The sequence below is a fragment of the Gadus macrocephalus genome, chromosome 16 (assembly GCF_031168955.1).
Source record: "Gadus macrocephalus chromosome 16, ASM3116895v1".
Lineage (NCBI taxonomy): Eukaryota > Metazoa > Chordata > Actinopteri > Gadiformes > Gadidae > Gadus > Gadus macrocephalus.
The window spans coordinates 19,345,887-19,365,261 of NC_082397.1; the positions used below are offsets into that span (position 1 = coordinate 19,345,887).

The window sequence follows — 19,375 nt, forward strand, 5'->3', positions numbered from 1 at the left end:
TGCACCATTCAACGGTTCTGGACTCATTGTGTGGTTACGTACAATCAACTTACACACTAATAATATTTAAGGATCGCCGTTGTCAAAGTCATTTAATATGTTGAGCTCATTTGATCAAAACTATAATACTTCCGCTCGTAAAGAATTAGTTAATTCTTCATATTTATGTTCTCTTTCCCATGTTTAATATTAGATATTAAAATCAAATTTCCCATTTTATTCAGTTATTATAATGCACATAAAACCTAAATCTGTGATCACAGATCTTTGAAGGATAGTATACTTGGAAATTGATTAGTCTAAAAAGGGCCACGGGATAATGATACTACGGATAGACTTCAATTTACATGGCATGGGCAAATCTTGGAAAGCAGGAATGAAGACATTTTTAAGAAAATGAAGGTAATTTGCGTCACTCACCGGCCCCTGTGTGTCAAAGAACTTGCCAATACTATTCCTCAGCTTGTTGAACAGCATGGGGTAGAGCGCTGGACTCAGCTCCAGCCCCAACAGGTCCTTGACGTTGGTGCGCACGTGGAGACCCACACGATCATGGCCACACACCAGCAGGGCGAGGAGCCGGTCCAGAAACCGGCTCAACGGGGTCTCGTTGGATGCAGAGGATGCGCAGGTGACCGAGGCAGGCACAGGAGTAGAGACATCACAGGTTCCCATGGAGATCATGGAGTGCTTTCGCTCGCACATGGGGCCCATGGGCGGGCTGTACGTGACCGGACCAGGAGTGCTGCGCTGCTGGAGACACACGCCTCCCAGAGCACACAGGAAGCCCGTCATATTTATCCACTCCTGCTGTGAGGAAAAATATAAGAAGTGGTCATTGTAAAGGTCCCAATATACTTCTAACTACAGACGACACACAGGGTGCTCAGATAAAAGAAATGCACTCTTCCCATTCAACACTGCCTGCAATAGATTTTACCCTGGATTCAATGCTGGAAAATGTCTATCAAAGCTGATGCCATTGATTTTGGCTAGCTCGATCAAATGCTCCCTTTTTCGAATCCAGTCATGAGCTGAATAAAAAATGTACAGTACTTCTATTATGAATAAAAAATAAAATTTCCCCCATAGTATTCCTATCACCATTGTCATTTTTAGGCTTTATTAGGGTTCTATGAAATCCGTAGGAACCCAATTGTATCCCCTTAATAAAAGTATTATTATTATTAGGGGGTCACACGCACATTGTACAAGGCAAACTATTGTAATTGTATTATTACTCAAAAATCACCTAACCAGCCAAAATCCCCATGTCTTTTTATGAAACTTTCCACAATGCTAATAAGCAATTTGATTTAAAAAACGTATTTGGGCTGCCATATCCACTAGGAAAGTACATTACGCATGAAACTTTGTGTACATGTACGATTCGTCATGATGAACAACTTTCATCAAGCAACCGATGTGGTCCAACAATTTGAATTTTATGCAATGACCATAACTTCACCAAACGCCCACACACAAACGGATTCAGTGCAGAGTTGGTAAAAGCTTCACCCGTGGCACACATGTACCAGGTAACTATGGGACTATATTGTGAAAAATAATCATAGCAATAAGTCCAAAGACCACCATTGCAGAAGAGTAAAATATAAACATACCCATATGGATTAAGTGAAGAATTACAAAATGCCCATGATCACCCACAAAAACATGAGCTACTCTGGCACGAAGAGGGAAAAAGATATATCTTTACCTGCCCATCATCTGCCTTGTTTTTGGGAAAATTAAGGATATGCTTGGTTGCCTGGTCCCATTTTCCAAATGTGTCTTCCCATGCCTAGTTGTACAGAAAAAAACAAAAGCTGTAAAGTGAATGACTGGTCTACAAATACATTACCATATGTACTAAATCAAGTGTAATTTGATAATAAATAAATCATTGAGAAGATATCTACAGTTTTTGAAAGTGAATCATTGCATCAAATATTACCTCAATGTTTCCTGGAGTGGGGTGCTCTATTCTTCTCAGTAAGGCCATCACCCTTTTTTGCAAGGTGGAACGACCTGCCAAGAAACAAGCAAGTTAAACAATACCTAAGTAAGCGAGTAAATCAATGTCCCTTGGTGGCACTGCTTGTTTGGTTTATCCATGCTTATATGTTGTTCTTTGACTGTCAAAGCATCACAAAGTCTTAGCACTAGCTGAAATATTAAGGGGATGGGACCGTTAAGTTAAATGTATTACTTAGCGTATGACTGTTAAGTCACACCAATCTGTTTAATGTTTAAGGGCTTGGAGGTTTATTGAGTTCATAATGTTCAATGTGGGTGCTGATATTGTCATCTCTTCTCTTAAATGCCTGCACACATGGTGTGATACGAGTGGCCAATACTAGTGTCCTGTTTGACAAGGCTGCGTAATTATATCATAGATATCATTATATCATATCAAGTGTGAAACCTCAAAAAAGGCTTGGTTCTTTGAGGGATGGTTATTCAAATCTGTACAGTTGGCTGTTTTGGCTGAAAGACAGCAGCTCAGTTCAATCCATCCTTCCTGCCTTTCTTTGTAAATCTTTGAGGTTTAACAATTTGTTTTCAACGTGAAAAAGATATAGATAAGCATCCTTCGTCTCCACATCATAGGTAAACTAGCATCGCCATTCAGAATAACAATATCGAAGTTAATAAGAATTTCCAGGATTTATTATAAATTTCTTAGAAATAAAATTGCATTTAATAAACTAGTTAATTTCCTGTAGAAAATGCACTGAATGACGTAGAGAAAAAAATAGGTAATAAATATGTTTTTAAAAAAAGCAAAATTGTTATAGTTTGAACCTAAAGATAGTTGACTCATGCCCTCTATTTCCACCTGGTTGTCATCTTCTCTTTAAAGGTTGTGCCGGATTTTACATTAGGAAAATGTAAGATGTTTATGGATGATAGTTTAGAGTAGCCTCAATGTCCCACTTGCCTGTGCCCATCATGTTGCTGACTGAGGCCAGCTCGCTGAACGTTGAGTAATTGGGCAGTATTGTCTGTACGGGGACCTCGTCAGCAGCACTGCGGATATCAGCCTCCTCACAAAGGTGACGGAAACACGACATGGCTACAAGCACGGCCTCTGCGTCTGGGCTCCACAGGAACATGTACAAACACACCTCCAGCTTTGTCTGGGCCTGTCGGCAGATCGGGAGGCCACTTCCAAGGGTGGCACACTCCTGCAACAAGGTTCAGTATTAATTGATAATGAATAATTCACATATAACTCGTTCCAGTGCAATTACAACATTGTAAGTGTCCAAAATATGAAAGTCACAGGTTTTCCTTTAGGTTAATTAATATTAGGTCCTGGCTGTGGATCTGCTTATTTTCAAAAAGTTGTTGCATGGCACAATAAATTGGTCAATGATTGAACAAATGACTTTCTTGCAACTTGTAAAAAAAAAAAAAAGCACATCCTCCTTCCAATTGTTGAAAATAGTTATGAATGCAAGGGTTATTAGACTGCAACAGAAAGAATAAAAAATATAGTGTTGAACAGGTTATTTTTTTATTTGCTTTACAAATGTATAAAGGGCTGTCATTGGATATCCAGCGCCTACCCAGCCTCTGATCTCAATGGTATGTAAACTAGACCTGCGAACACCCAGCCTGCTGGTTCTGTGAGACGTTAAAGAGGTGGGTCAAAATTGTACTCTACCTTGTTCTTGAGAAGAAACTTGTTCCTGCAGATAAGGATCTCCCTCAACCACTTGAGCACCTCTGGTCCATTGATCATTTGATGGCCAATTAGTTTCCGACAAATGAGGAAAAGAACCTGGGAACTGGGGGAGAGGTTGAGGGGGTCACAAAAAATTATAGACACCCAACACAAATGACCAATGTGGAATTGTGAGTGGTTAGATAATTAACAACAAAGGAGATTCAAAAATGAAACCAATACCTGATGTCCCAGAAAGTGTCCATGGGAGTGTCAGGGTTCCACAGTTCAATGGTCTCTGGTTGGTGCAAGACCAGCAGAGCCTGGAGAGGGATGGAAGGATCCAGAGCAGGTACCAGAGATGAGGTATAGAGGTACAATAAATATTGTATTCACAACAATATTTATTAAAAGGATTGCAATAAAAAAACATTTCATGCCATTTAATGTAACAGATTTAGGTTTGATTGTGCAAAATAACATTCATTCACCTGATGGTAATAAAGAGAAAGTTTGAAGGACTAATTAATCATTTTACATCCCTTAACCATCTGCTACTAGACAAATTCCAAAAATGAATGTGTTCAGCTTCCACAGTTTGTTACCTCTCCCCAATAATGTGTCTACAGAGCTTCAGTGTAATCATTCGTATGAATTACAGCACTAACTTTGTAAAAATTTGGTGAACAACCTCAGTATTGAATCTTTAGCCTAATCACTACTGGTATGTTGTTCTGTTGGCAAAAAAAGCTTTCTGATGATGCGCCTTATAACTTAAACATAAGACTAATTTGATGAATGCATTGCATTTAGGACAGTATTCATCCCGATTCTAACATCTTCACATAGCTACTCACCTCCATTGCCTCTTGAGAGAGCTGTGTGGTGTTTGTTATAGGAACTAGTTGCACCAGCCCTTTAATCAGCTCTGCTGTGCTGCTCTGGGTTTCTTGCGCTTGTTTCACTGGGTTCTGAAGCACAAAAAAAACGTTGGTTGAGCATGGGTCCCTAATGACAACATATCACAACAATGTAGGTGGGGTGGTGATGCACCGGACTTACATGCAGCATGAGCTTAGGGTCAGCATGGATGAGCTTAACCAAAGCTAGCAGGAGGCACTTGTAACTGCGTGTGTCCATTTCAGTGGCTTTTTCTTTGAATTTAAGGCTGGTCGTCATTTTCTCTTTAAAGGTCTGACTCTATTGATGAAAGAGTGAAAACGGCCTGTTTATACATGTGGAAAAAAGAAAACAACACCTATGCCTCTTGTCAATTACGGGGCCAATGGGGTCCCTAAATGACTGACGGAAATTTTGAGTCAAAGAAAGCACTGCGTTATATATTCCACACAATAAATAAAATGGACCACTCACCGGCGTCATGCGCAGTGGAGGGTGTGCGTTCAGGCCTTGCATGACCCGGTTCAGGGTGTCGGAGAACATGAAGCGCAACTCTCCAGAATAGGAATACACTGTATCGATCTTTGGCCACCAGTCAAGATGGGACTGGGAACACGAAAGAGCAGAGAAACGGATGCAAATAATTAATAACAAAAAGTGAGGGATATCAAACAAATGATTCAATTTGATGGTAACTTATTATTTTCTGTATACATCGAGAAAAAAATAGATAAATGGAAAAAATAGACCTAAAGGCGTTACAATCTAATCAATAAGATAAGGACGTTTTTCCGGCCTGAAGATGATTAGATTTCTAGTCTGTGCAAGGACTTACATTTGTTATTATTCTGTGCAAGGAGTTGACCAGGACAAAATGGAAGGTCGTGGGAGAGGAGGTGGCCAAACAGACCTTTCAGAAAAAGAAGCAACAATTAGACTATACAGCCATGCTCTGGCTAATAAATTATGGGATCTTCGTAATAGATAAAACCTTGTTGGTTATGAAACTAACACATGTATACCCACAAACACATAGAGAATATATGGAATCATAAAAAAGGCACATTGGATCATATTAAAGGATGCCTGAGTATTCACTTTGTGTTGAACTTCAGAAGTCTACCTTAAAGTGCTGGTTGTTGTGTGGGTTAATGCGGAAGCAGGACACAAAGCAGTCCATCATGAGGTCCAAATCTGTATTCTGGCTGCCAGTACCACGCCAGAAAGGTTTGGCAGGGTTAAACAGCAACGCCTAGTAAAAGATATGGGGAGAAAAGAACAATCCGGGACGTCGTTGATTAAGTATTGAGTGAGACTTAATGAAATATTTTGTCAACATTTACCAGCTTTTCATTGCATTTACATTAGTTGTTTTTTTTTTCCCCCAATTGGACTCCTTCTACCACTCCCTTCCTAAAACTCCAGATGTTTTCTTTGGCAGCTACTATCGTCTCTTCCAATCAGTTAAGTTAAGTTAGAGAAACCACTTAAAGGGCCAATCACAGACTATCATCAGTAGAAACATCTGCAGGATTAAAATTAAAAAATTGCTGATTGGCCTAACTGGTCTGATCAGGTGACGCCTTTTCCGAGGCACGAAAAGAGCGCCACCTGCGTTCGCAGCAGAGAGGAACGGTCACAAATTGTTTTTGGGAGAATGGTGAAAATCTAGTATTTTACGCCTTATTGCTCTTTATGATCAGCCCCTTAAGCAGCCGTCAAATTAGTCATTAGACTTAAGCCCAGAAAGCCAGAATGTTGACTCTCCCAGCTGAGCATTCCGCATTAGTAAGTAACTTAATTGAAGCAGAAAACCTTTACTTTTGCTATAATGTAACAAGTGGTGTCTGTTAATTTGTAGTTTGAATGCAGGGTTTAGGCGAGGCGCAGCACCTCCACTAAGCTACCGACCAGCTCCACAAACAAATCAATGTTTCAGTGTCTGAGAAAGATAGATGAAAATAACGATGCGTGTGTCACTTCCTAAAATAATATCCTTTACTGCCAACATAAAAATACTGAAATGAATACATCTACAGCATAAGATACATCTTGCCTACAGCTGCCTCTATATTTGGTTATATTCTGTTATTATAATGCACATTTTTTAACCCACAAGACCGAATTTGACAGAACTTTAGTCAACTCGAAACGATCCAAGTATAGCGGAGTGGCACTTCCCATTCTACTATACTAAATTTGTGGGAAACCCTGTGCTGAATCCCAAAATGGCGGTGGATGACCTGCCATGACCTGTTGTCTACATATGTTTAGCTTTCACAATAACCCTAGCCAGTCAGTTATATTAATTATAATGCATGAGACAACATTTTGACATCTCTCACACAACCGATTTATTTTAACTAAATCTACTGCTAATACATTTTATTTCCAATCAGAGATTGGGAAGCACACAAGACCAGGGAAGAGTGTCGAACTGACCTTAAGATCCATGACTATGGATTGGACAAGCAGGAAAATCACAGAATTATCCTCCCAGTTGATGTAGGTCGATGCTTTACACAATTTGACACACGCAATCGCTGCGCTCTCCATCAGCTGCTTGCTGCCACCCTGGCCTGCTAAAGCCTTCCGCAAGTTTTCCAGGAACAGTTTCTGTAAAAAAAATAATAAAGGAAACCACAATAGGCCTCTGAATATTGTCTGTAATATAATTATGTTTGTTTTACACTATTAATATACACATTATTGTTGGATGATAGTCAATATATGGCATTACATTGTTTTCAGTTGTCAGTTCTTGACTATAAATCATAACAGTTCTATGACAACCTAAACACACTGCTAGTCAATGACAATCTTTTCACCCTACTTTGTTCGCCTTGCTGTCTTCGACGGTTTCCTTTGAGATTGTCAGTGTGATCTCTGGACAGAGGATGAGGAGGATGATTTGAAGGGGCCACACGGCTGCCTTCCTCTTGGCGCTCTCTGCAAAGCTGTCTACCAGGTCAAACAGCCTCTCAGCAGCCTCTGAGGATTTGAACCACAGATATATACCTTCAATACATGAACGTTAATTGATTTACTATTAACCCTAAGTGCACAAGTCTTTGAACTTAATTTATAAAGTTTCACTAGCATAAAAAAAATAATATACAATATAATATGCTTAAAATGTATCCAATTTATATTAAAACAAAAGGCTTTTTGGATGTTTTATGGGGGATGTTTTACAAATTTTAAAACTATTTGAGCAGCCATAGGTTAGAAAAGCGCAATGTAAATTATGTCAATTTCCATTCATAACCAACAGTAGACATGTCAGGGGTGTAATCAGTCAACTTTATCAATACGGTAGGTACCATATTGATCACGAAAAATATTCTTGCACGAAAAGGTGAAAACATGGTAATTAATGGCAGAACATGGTGTTATGATGAGATTCTAGGTTTACATATACAGACGCATACCCACAATCACAAACCTACCTGCCATGTCTGCCTGTGGCTGCTGGTAAAGCATTGTGAATTCATCGGGGTAGTTCTCCACCCAGTTCCAAAAAGCCTAGGTAAAGAGCACAGTCAACCTTTTAGGGGCCTTTCACTAGCAGTATCTGTATCAGCTGTATTCTAATATATGGAAACTTTGGTTTGATTCTAGTTAAGTGTGGTTAGGATTCACAGTGCACAAAGTGTGTACGAAAGAAAAGCGCCTCATATTGAATGGCAGAAGTCTTCCCTAAAAGCAGTCACACAGCTCAGTGTTCCTACCGACTGTATTATACATTGTATAGGTCTCCTGTCAGTTCTGCCGAAACAACACAATTGATGCGTTCACAAAAGTACCAGGGGCTCTACTGTATCAGTGTTCAATTAAATACTGTGCTTGCAAAAGTGCCCTTAATGCCGTAGGTAATGCAATAATTGTACAAGTCAGATCGCTTTGAGAGAAATAACCTATTTATCTTATCGTTGTTATTCAATATTGAGATTACTAGTATTCAAGTAATATTAAGATTATATGATTTAATTACAAGGTGTGTTGTTTAAGTATTAGAATAATTGGTAGTAAATACCTTTTCTAAACTGTTAATAACTGCTAGCTGGGCAGGCTTCTTGAGAGCTTTAAACTTTAGCACCGTTTCTGTAAGAAAAAAAATGGTTAACAAATTATAGTTTGGTCCACGTCTCAACTTCTAGTATGCATTTGAAATGTTTCTTCGTCAATTGCAAATCATCCAATTCCTTCCAATTCCCCTTAATTAGATACAATTATCAGTGCACAATGAAAACTACAGCACCAACAATCCAGTGTGGTGACATGTGGGCCTCACCTTGGAGCAGCCTCTTAAGCTTGGAGCAGTCCACATTGATGTACTGCATTAGCTCTATGTCATGGACATCGACAGTGTCCTCAGAGCACACCGTAAGCTCCTGTAACCTAGGTGAAAAACACAAAAGAAATAGTAAGCAAAGAATGGTTTTGGCTTTACTAATTGTATCTTTTCCACACAACCTTATTTTGGGAATGTTACTAGGAACCGACTAGGAACCAGTACTAGGAGAATATACACAACTGTTCTTTGGCTACATTTAACCCCATCATTGCATCATCGGAGGGCCGATATCCAAACCTAGATCTAGTCATGCTCTCATCTAGTTTTGCCACGAGATATTAGTCTGAAACCCATTCGGAAGCGTTTACTTTGGAAGCATTTCAATATTATATTTCAACATTGTAGCAAATATTGTCTGGCAGTGAGAGGATCATAACAGATGTCATTGGTGGTAATTAAAAAAAAAAAAGTTTTTCATTCTTAAGGTCAAACTATGCCTACAGCAAGCCTCGCCCTGGTTCTCCAGGTCACCTGAATAGCGCACAGAGGACGGTACCATAAATAACGTGTAACCCTCTGAAAATGATCCTACACGTGAGAATCTGTGTAGTTAATCCTTCCTGCTGGATTTCTGGTTTACTAATGACTAGATAAGGAGGCTTTCACCTCATTTGTGAGACACATCCCATTCCCATTACAAAGATCACCTGAAGTGCTGGGTAAAAATATCGATTCATCAATGCACAGCAATTTATTTGTTCTCGGTTCAATTTAGATTCAGATTTTTTTTTTTTAATAGATTGTTTCCAGAAAAAAAAAGAAAAAAGCATACTCAGTCATTGTAATCTAGAAGCGAGTATGTCTAAATGTACATGCCCTTTTACATTTGTCCATGTTATGATTATTACTTTCATGCTGCAAGTTTAGGTCAGGAACAATACTATACAATGGTGTATTCCCTTTTTGCTATTTAAAGCACAATGACATGGTTAATTCATTTTGAAATGGTTAATTCTAAATAATATTTTGGTATTTTTGTCATCTGCACGTATTATTGAATCGATATCGAAGCAATTGGATCAATATCAAATCGAAATCGATATTTCGATTTCGATTTCAGAGAGAGAAAGAGATTGAAAAAAAATATTGAATGATCCAGGAAAAAGACAAGAACAAGAAATCGAATCAAGACCTAAAGAATCTAATTGAATTGAGAGGTACCTGGCAATACCCAGCCTAGAGACTATGCTGAGAATCACTGACTCACTGACACTTGGGCTGAGCGATATGACCAAAATATCATATCCCGATATAGGTCATTCATATCCCGATAACGATATATATCATGATATAGCACATTTTCTGTAAATTCAATGAATAAATACCGTATTTTACGCACTATAAAGGCGCACCGGAGTATACGCTGCAGCAGCTAACTTGAATGATGTGTACATATATAAGCCGCACTGGACTATAAACCGCAGGTGTTTTAATGTTTAATTACCATTAGGGCTTGCCCAAATGCCATTTTTCAGGCTTCGAATAATCGTTGGTTTTTCCGAGCGAATATTCAAATACTCGTTCCAGAAAAAAACACCATCAAAAACAACATTAATAATCCCTATATAGTCCCTGGAACCGATTTTGACAGTATCTGCATATTTTGTTGATAAGTTCCTTCGTTTTTCCCCGTGAAAGCGAACAGCTGTTGTTCCGTTCCATATCAGCTGTCCTCTGCCGCACCGTTATATAAGCCGCAGAATCGAGAAAAAAAAAAGAAAAAAAAAAGGCGCGTTTTATAGTCCGAAAATTACGGTAGTTTATATAAAGTGACCACATGGAAAGGCTTATTTCGTAGCCCCTCTTTTAGGTACGAGCTCACTTTGTCTTGGCTGGTCGTGGGAGTCCTTCTCCTATTCAGAATTGTCACGTTCACTCTCCTCCATGTTTGTTTGTGTTGCGTTCATGTGCCGTGTGGAAGAATGTAAAGCGTCGTCCAAATGACGTAAAATATTACCGTAAAGAGTGTGATTTGCGACAAGACGATAGAGGATAATATGAAACGATACATTTTTATATCATCACACGATATATATCGTCATATCGCCCAGCCCTAACTGACACCCATCACTAAAAGCACCAACTTCATGATCAATGGTGGCTATTTAACCCAGAATTTAAATTTGGCTTTCACCACACCTTGGATTAATTATTAACATACCCATTAAATACCTGGAAAAGATTATGAGAATAACTGCTGATTCTTATCTGTTGTAATCACTGACATATAGTTATAGTAATCAATATGCATTGACTAGAGGGGTAACACTTATAAATGGGTTGCAGAACCGTCTTACAGCAATACAGTGACAAGCTAATAATACAATAGCAAACAATACTAGTTGGAAATCATTACTCGTTACTCAAAAGGGTTAGACAATGTTTAATATGATACACCGCTAGAAAAGCTCATTCAACAAACCTGAACCCAAATCTCCTAGAAGGTGTGCATTGATGTGAAATAGGGCTTTGACTTTTGCCCAAAAATCATATTTGAAGTTGGTTTGTTTATTAATATTCAAATATTTATTAATAGTATTTTGACCATTAAATGCCTTCAGTAAGACCTGGATTGGGCTTCGCGAGGTTTGTTTACCGCGTTGCTATGGTTACCGGTCTTGCGTGTTCCAACGGTTCATTAGGTTTCTAACAAATCGCTGTCTAATCAATACTTCATTCACTGCCTCTTCCGTGGTCATTACAATATTATGAATAGACCGTCGGGTTTCCGACGTCTCTCCCTCTTGACCTGCCCATAACAGGTTCGAATATTAAGGGCTGCCTAATATTCGTTCAAATTTTGATTTATTTTTGATATCCGAATTATATTCGACTAACGAAGTTCGGAGTCAAAGCCCTAATGTGAAATAGTATTGTCGATTCCCACAAACCTGGTAGAGATCCGGCTGAACACAGCATTAAAATTGTTGCAGCTTAATGAGAAGAGGACGCCAGAAGCTGAGGCCCGTAGGTCGGTGGCATGCTGGTGGCCATCGCGGTATGTGTGGATAAAATGGCAGATTTCGGGTAGGAGCTGCTTAACAAGCATGGCCTCATCCAAACGCAGGCAGTCCTTGGATTGCTAGGGACATTTAAAAACAGGGAGAGATGGGGCATTAGTCAAAGGTCTCAGGATAAAAATGTGTTGTAATATTTTACTTATTATTCCTGTAAATATGGTTGACAATAATTGTTTACCCACGGCAACTGGACAATAACAATACACTCACGGTATTTGATAAATTGAGATGCAGTAATTCTCAATGAATATTTAGAAAAAAACATTAATCCCAAAAAAGAATAAAATGTTATGTTACAGAATATGTTAACTAACATAAGCCAACATGCCAATGGTAGCCCACTTGAACTGTGTGCTGCTAGGGTGTGCTGGGTTGTTGTGAAGTTGTTGCTAGCGTGTTCAGTTTTGCTAAATGGTTGCTAGGGACCACACTGATGTGGACTACTGTGTTTAGTTTAGTTTATTCATGCTAAGGTGCCGGACAATACAAGAGCACAAACATAATACATACATCCAACACGCATTAACAACAACAGAGATGGCAGCATGAAAAGGCGATCCCTAAGAAGCAAGAAATGCTTGTAGCGGGGACCTGTGACCCCCCCCCCCCCCCCACACACACACACACACACACACTCGCACACACACACACACACACACACACACTCCCACACCCACACTCACATCCATAGCCTCATCCCAGGCACACACTTCCACAGAGAACACGACACATACATCTCGCAGACACACTGACAACTAGGTTGTAACAATACATTCCACCACCGTCATATGTAGGTGGATAACAGCTTCTGTTTTAGATTTTTTTTGAAAGCCAAGAAGGACTGGGACATTTTTATGAAACCATCAAGCTTATTCCATATCTGTGGTCCCCTGGAAACAATACTCAGGCTAGTGCTCTTCAGTTTTCTTGCTTTGCCAGTAATCAAATGTTTTTTCCTGGTATAGTGTGTGTGCAGTGGACGAGAGATAGGTACAAGCTCACATAGGCGGGTGTTCATATTATTTATACACACTAAAACGGCTCAGAAATTGATCATCGACAGCCTGTTGTCGATGAAGACAGTAAAAAACCTACTTGTAGGGGTGGGAGATATATCAATAATATAAATCGCCACGATAACGATGATGTTTTTTTAATAAATTTCCGATATACATTTAACAGCATCAATCACTGACTCTGCGCAGCACCCCGAGTCAGTGCAAAGTGTTCATGCAGAATACAAGAGGCTATTTCAGTGTGTGATGATGTACATGCAAGCAGAGCCTCAAACACAAAAAAAGGGAAAACCCCATATGGAAATACCAATACTCCTAGCACCGATCAGGTACGACAAAAATGTGTTCCCTGCAACTGTGACTAAGGAAGCTACCACGAGTAACAATAAAGTCGACAGACGAGATGGTTAATGAGGTCATACCTATTCCTCTTATAGTTGTCAAACAGGGAAACTACCTTAAAAACAAACGTTTCCAAAACATGGATTTATTAAAGAATGCACACAAACTTATCATCGTATCTTCTTGTATACGCAGGCGTTCATGTTTGACATGTGGCGTGTAGTGCAAATGTTCGACCATCCAACTATTGTATCCACTGTATTTCTATTTCAACGTGCTCATAAGACACTGCAGAACAGTGTGTTGCATTACAATCACACCGACTATAGATGAGTGCAACACATATTTGGGTGGACTAGAGCTTGTTGGATTCAATTACAGACAATGTAAAGAATAAGACAAAGTGTAGGCAAGAAATGCTGAACAGTCATTTATACATAAGAATAGAAGCTCACCCCGGCCAGGCACTTCTCAAGTGTGTCCAGGATGATGAGCTGCGAGAGGTAGAGGTTCTTCTCTGCTGTATCTCCAAATATCCTCTGCAGAAGAAAAAAAGTGAGAACATGATTTGAGGCCAACAATATTTTAATTTAGACTTTATTTTGTATAGCACAACACATTATTTAATAATATGTAGCTAAAGGGGCTAAATAAACAAACATGTTCTCACGCATTGTTCGCTTAGTGTCATTCAATTATATTTGCCCTCAGGGGTCAAGTGTAAAAAACATTTCTACCCGTTTGTGTTTCATGAAGGTTATATTGTAAATTTTGCATTTGTTTGTGTTGAATTTATTGATTCATTGAGAGATATTGACCAGTGTTTCCCATACAATGTATGGCGCAGCGCCACAGAATCAACAGAGCGCCACAAATTGATTCTGCTTCTTTTTTTCTTTCTTTTTTGCATTTTTTAAATATAAACATCATTCCGTTCATCTCCTCATAGCACTCTTTCTCCCCGACATTCTCGTTCACACACGCATACGCACACCAACACGCACACACAGATACAAGCGCACATTCATGCCAGTGTTGCGTGCGTACACTTATAAACAGCAGAATCGCCCCCGCTCCTCCTCTCAACGCGCCTATCAAAAGGAAAACCCGAAGCAGCAGTATTTTTGGCACAGAGAAGACGGTTGGTGACCGTTTTACCAAAGTTTAGTATGATATGCTGGGCTGAAAAACACCTGGCCAAAATGATTGTCAACTCAGAAAAAACGATGCGATTAATATGAAACACGGCCGTCAGAACTTTATTTTGGTACCAAGATGGCATATCATAGGCCTTGCAGCTGTGGAGATATACTCTACTTACTTTGGTCATTTTATCTAAGGAAAAAAAAATCAGAAATGGGCCTCATAGTATAGAGTTTCACATAGAATAAAAAAGTGTATGCCCTCAATGTTGTGGAAAGTTTTCCCTGTGGTATCGAATATCTTTTTTTTTATGTTATTGAATCAAAGTTAGAAAAATGCAGCATTGTGACAACACAAGTGTGTGGACAGCCACCTGAGCATAATTTGGCTATTGGCTTTATCACTCAAACCACGCCCCATGCCTCAAAGTAGCCTGCAAGGATTTTCCTCCCTCTCCTCGGCAGATCAACACAACTAGACTCACAAGGCGTCTTTAGTTCCCGTGTCTCATTGCTTGTTCAGAGCATGAATATCTGTTTAACATCTAATATCTTTCATACTTAAAAAATACATTCAAACTGCATAAGGAACAACATTTGGGCATTGAATAAATGGAATAGTGATAAAATAGAATGCTCATCGAATGCTAAAATCACTATTTGATTGTGTATCTTTTTATATATGTTGGCGAACGCAAGCCTCGCCTTGGCCTACTGCATGGAAAACTAAATGATTTGTCTGATGGGTAAATAAAGTTTGCACACCTTACAAACTATTAACATCAGCTGCAATGGGAATATGAGGTATATTCCTATGAGGCATGTCTACGAATTTTACTTAGCTAAATTAACTTAAAACTTATGATTCTCAACAATGTCCTCTTATTGCATCTATAGTGGACCTAACCAAGTTACTAACAGAACTAACGAATATGACGCAAGTATAATACTCCATTTGAACCAATGTTGTATAAAAAGGAGCCGTTGTTGAGCGAAAAATGTTTATTCACTTACTTTCACTGGCGTGAAAGTAAGTTAACACGGTTTCAGCATAACTGAAACCGTTATGCTGGCAGTTAACAGTTGAACATGATGCTATGCCATTTGGTTTGTTTCAGGTAAGAGATATGAAGCACATGAAATTTAATCAATGCTCAATGCAAAACCTCTGAAAGGTTTTACATCTTAAAACTCAAAGTATCTCATGATTAAAATACTTTGGTAAATGGTAAAGTGCACTCACCATGTTGTTGACCGTTTTGAGGATGTTGGTGAGGCCACTGATGACAAGAGAAAACTTGTACTTAGAGATGTTGATGAGACATTCCTTGTTGTGCTCTGTGCTGATTTTGGTGTGGGTATTCTGGTGTCCAACCTTAATTGGAAGCTGAGAGAAAAGACAGAGCAAAATTAGAGAATCCATTATGTTTTCAATTATAAAAAGTAAAACATTGTATCTAGGGAACTATTTTTATCGATAGATATTTGTCCAGTTTGAACACATCAGATGCCATGATTGTAATTAAGCCCTACTTCACTCAAAAACACCAAAAGGCAATGACTAATATATATTCTTCTTTTTGCTTTATCCTATTGTCATGCGTCATGGGCCTTGGTTTGTTTGGCAAATGCAAGCATATCCCAAGCTGTTGGAAAGAAAACTCAGTTTTAATGCATAGATCATTCATCTCGATAGCTTCAGTCATAGTCATAGCTACAAGCCATGTTTATTTGCACTAGTACATGACTATAGTTGTCATTAGAGAACATGAAGGTGTGCAGTTGTGTCGCAACAGATTTGTTTTGGTTACCAACTTTCTATGAAGGGTGAGCCTATTTTAGTTATTGAACAGTAATAACACACACACACACACACACACACACACACACACACACACACACACACACACACACACACACACACACACACACACACACACACACACACACACACACACACACACACACACACACACACACACACACACACACACTTTCGAATGGATGAATATAATTAGCCATGTTGTCCATGGTGATGAGAGCACGGATTCACGTTGTGAGGTCCATTTACATGGAACGCGATGGTCATTGCGATTTTTTTTCCACACGACAATAAAACAAATCATTGCGTTAAATGGGACTGTACTAGGGATCTTAATTAGTCGACAATCAATAAATTGGTCTTTAAGAATTTGATCGATCACGTTTAATTTGATCTATCTTATGTTATTGTAAAAATGTCGACCATGTCCATTGTAAACACTGAAGCCGTGAACAGCACAACAACAACTGCTACAATGATATCCCACATGAGCCATGACCATCAGACCATCTTGGCTAATAGTGGGTCGTCTTCTCAGTCACAACCTACCATCACCACAGTGTCGGCACAGAAAAGTTGCGGCGGAAAACGCATTAATACATTTCACCAAGGAATCTGCAAATTGATTGAGAAGAATATGCTGCAAATAAGTGCTGTCAATAGCGAGGGTTTTAGATCTGATTACATTTTATTGAACCAAGATATCGAATTCCGTCACGAGCCACCATCACCGGGCGCATAGAATCTCATTGCAACAAACTAAAGGCAGAGATGCTTACAAAGCTTGTCACCATTGACAACGATGCTCTACCAACGGACTGGTGGACCATCTTACAGCAGACTGAGAGCTACCTTAACAACACCTGCCACTATACGTTGGCGACGACTGGCAAATTAACTCTTCGGTTCTGCTCACTCATAGCCTGCCAAGCAGGCATACAGCGTGCCTTCTCGCGGCAAAGCTGAATGAAGCCATACAGCAATTTGGACTTGAAGGCCGAGTCATTGGATGCGTCCATGACAACGCGGCCAACATCATCTCTGCCAACAATCCTCCCAGAGTCAGCTGGTCCTCCGTTGCCTGCTTTGCTCAAACCCCTCCAGCTGGCCATTCATGAGGGATTTGCACTACACCTGTATTGAGCAATCTCTGCTGCTGGCCAACTGGTTAGTCACTTCAATCATAGCACCGTGGCAACCAAAGTGCTGCAGGAGAAACAGAAGCAATCGGGCCTCGCAATCCAACGGCTTATCCAATCATGTTAAAACAAGATGGAACTCCGTCTGTGATATGTTTGATCGGCAGGTGGAGCAAAGGGTGGGCTGCTGCTGTCCTGCCGGATCGAACACCGACCAAGCTTCAAGATGTCAGGGTCCTAGAGCTGATTGAGTACTGGAAGCTGACGCATCACTGTTGGCAGCACTGAAGGATGCCACCACTAGGGATGGGTACCGGAACCCAGCATTAAACAGGCCCCGAGTACAAATAACTGCAGACGACCACAGTTCTGAAGCACCAAAATTATCCGTTCGGCTCTCGGTACTCGAGATATTAAGAAAATATATTTATTATTGCTACTTAATTGTTATCTTGCACACTTTATCTCAAACTCAGTGAAATTTTCATGCCATGGGACTTTTCATAGAAACTTTCACTTTATGAGGTTTTCGAACATTAGTATGTGTTCCCCTAGCGCCTAGCCTGTCTATGATCCCCTAGAAGCTAGAAATAACTGCAGTAGGCGATAGGTGTTAAATGAGCAATAGGTATCGTGCTCGGCCTTTGAAACAACAAAGCTCATACGCGCCGAGCATGTAGGGCTGGGCGACATTGCAAAAAATATTATCACGATTATTTTTTCGCTATCGATATTAATCACGATATATAATATATATATATATTTATTTATTTTTTGACAAGTGAAAGACAACATTAGGTGAGGGACATGACAATGTAAGTGTTCAAATATAAGACAGAACGGACGAGACAAAAACATACAGGAGGTTGTTGCATATTTTTACATTGTTGTTGATAGGCTGTGTGTGTGTGTGTGTGTGTGATATAATTTGATACTGCTGAAGCCTGAAGAAACCAGAGTGTTCATTAGTTAAACCATACACTTGTTTATTATCATATTCTTTATTCTTTATTATCGTCTTCATACAGACGAGGCAGTGCAGTTTTCAAAAAATATTTTCTGCCAGGGAGATTGTACCTTGGGTCCAGCCCATTAATCAACTTTTTGAACCCGTCTTTTTCCACTGTGCTCATGGACATCATGTCTTTTGCTATACAATAAGAAACTGCGTGGGTTATATCTTTTCTTCTTTTTGATTGTTTATCGTACGGTACAACTGCTGCAGAAGACGACACGATAGACTGCTGTTTTGGAACAGCCCCGCTCGCGCTGTTGACAGCTGCGGCAGGACGGCGGGCAAAACTTGTTGTTACGCGCATTTTCATACTTTCTGTGTAGTTGCTGGGATGGTATGTTTTCAGATGTTGAAATAAATTAGTTGTGTTTCCCAATCGTGCTGGCACCGACTGACGGCATAATTTACAGACGGTCTTATCCTGTGCTTCATCAGTTTTGAGATAGCCGAACCCCCCCCCCCCCTCCCTGTGTGCGCCTCACCATTGTGATACATCCACTGTAAACACGAGCGCATTGTACCGTGGCTGCAAGCTGCTCAGGGCCACACGCCCAACCTCAACCTTGTAGAGGCTCCACCTTGTAGATGGCAAACGTGCCGTCTATAAACGGCACATTTGTGGAAAGCTCATTGTGGGACTGGCTTGTAGTGGCTGTAATACAGCACCAAGGCTGAATTTCTTGAACGGCTTCAAGTACTATATTAGGGGCCCACCAACATCTATATAAAAGCATCCATAAAGTAGCATGCCATGGGACCTTTAAGCAATACGATTTAAACATTCTCCTATGATGCACTCTAGCTCTTCATGATCCAATAGAGATCTCTCTCTGAGCGCATGTGTGCAAGCCAGGGGGAGGGGCAACTCTATAGCTAGTCGCAGCTACACACTTCAACACCCTGCAACACAAGCACACACACACACACACAGGATATAACTAAAAGTTTGAGT

At 39.8% G+C, this 19,375-nt stretch overlaps 1 protein-coding gene across 4 annotated transcripts in view; it reads right to left on the bottom strand.

Moving 5' to 3' along the window:
* nf1a (neurofibromin 1a) overlaps positions 1 to 19,375 on the bottom strand; it is a 70,200-nt gene that overhangs the window by 39,232 nt on the left and 11,593 nt on the right. For 3 of the 4 annotated variants that reach the window (XM_060075182.1, XM_060075180.1, XM_060075183.1), the window contains exons 2-20: positions 15,691 to 15,834; positions 13,761 to 13,844; positions 11,819 to 12,009; positions 8,865 to 8,971; positions 8,607 to 8,674; positions 8,020 to 8,095; positions 7,404 to 7,561; positions 7,013 to 7,186; positions 5,694 to 5,822; positions 5,406 to 5,480; positions 5,045 to 5,176; positions 4,733 to 4,870; positions 4,528 to 4,641; positions 3,914 to 3,993; positions 3,671 to 3,794; positions 2,942 to 3,188; positions 1,955 to 2,028; positions 1,718 to 1,801; positions 421 to 810 (exon numbers count right to left, since the gene is read on the bottom strand). In XM_060075182.1, coding sequence (XP_059931165.1) covers positions 421 to 810; positions 1,718 to 1,801; positions 1,955 to 2,028; positions 2,942 to 3,188; positions 3,671 to 3,794; positions 3,914 to 3,993; positions 4,528 to 4,641; positions 4,733 to 4,870; positions 5,045 to 5,176; positions 5,406 to 5,480; positions 5,694 to 5,822; positions 7,013 to 7,186; positions 7,404 to 7,561; positions 8,020 to 8,095; positions 8,607 to 8,674; positions 8,865 to 8,971; positions 11,819 to 12,009; positions 13,761 to 13,844; positions 15,691 to 15,834 — 2,589 coding nt within the window. The remainder of the gene's footprint in view (positions 1 to 420; positions 811 to 1,717; positions 1,802 to 1,954; positions 2,029 to 2,941; positions 3,189 to 3,670; positions 3,795 to 3,913; positions 3,994 to 4,527; positions 4,642 to 4,732; positions 4,871 to 5,044; positions 5,177 to 5,405; positions 5,481 to 5,693; positions 5,823 to 7,012; positions 7,187 to 7,403; positions 7,562 to 8,019; positions 8,096 to 8,606; positions 8,675 to 8,864; positions 8,972 to 11,818; positions 12,010 to 13,760; positions 13,845 to 15,690; positions 15,835 to 19,375) is intronic. The other variant, XM_060075181.1, reaches the window with a different exon arrangement.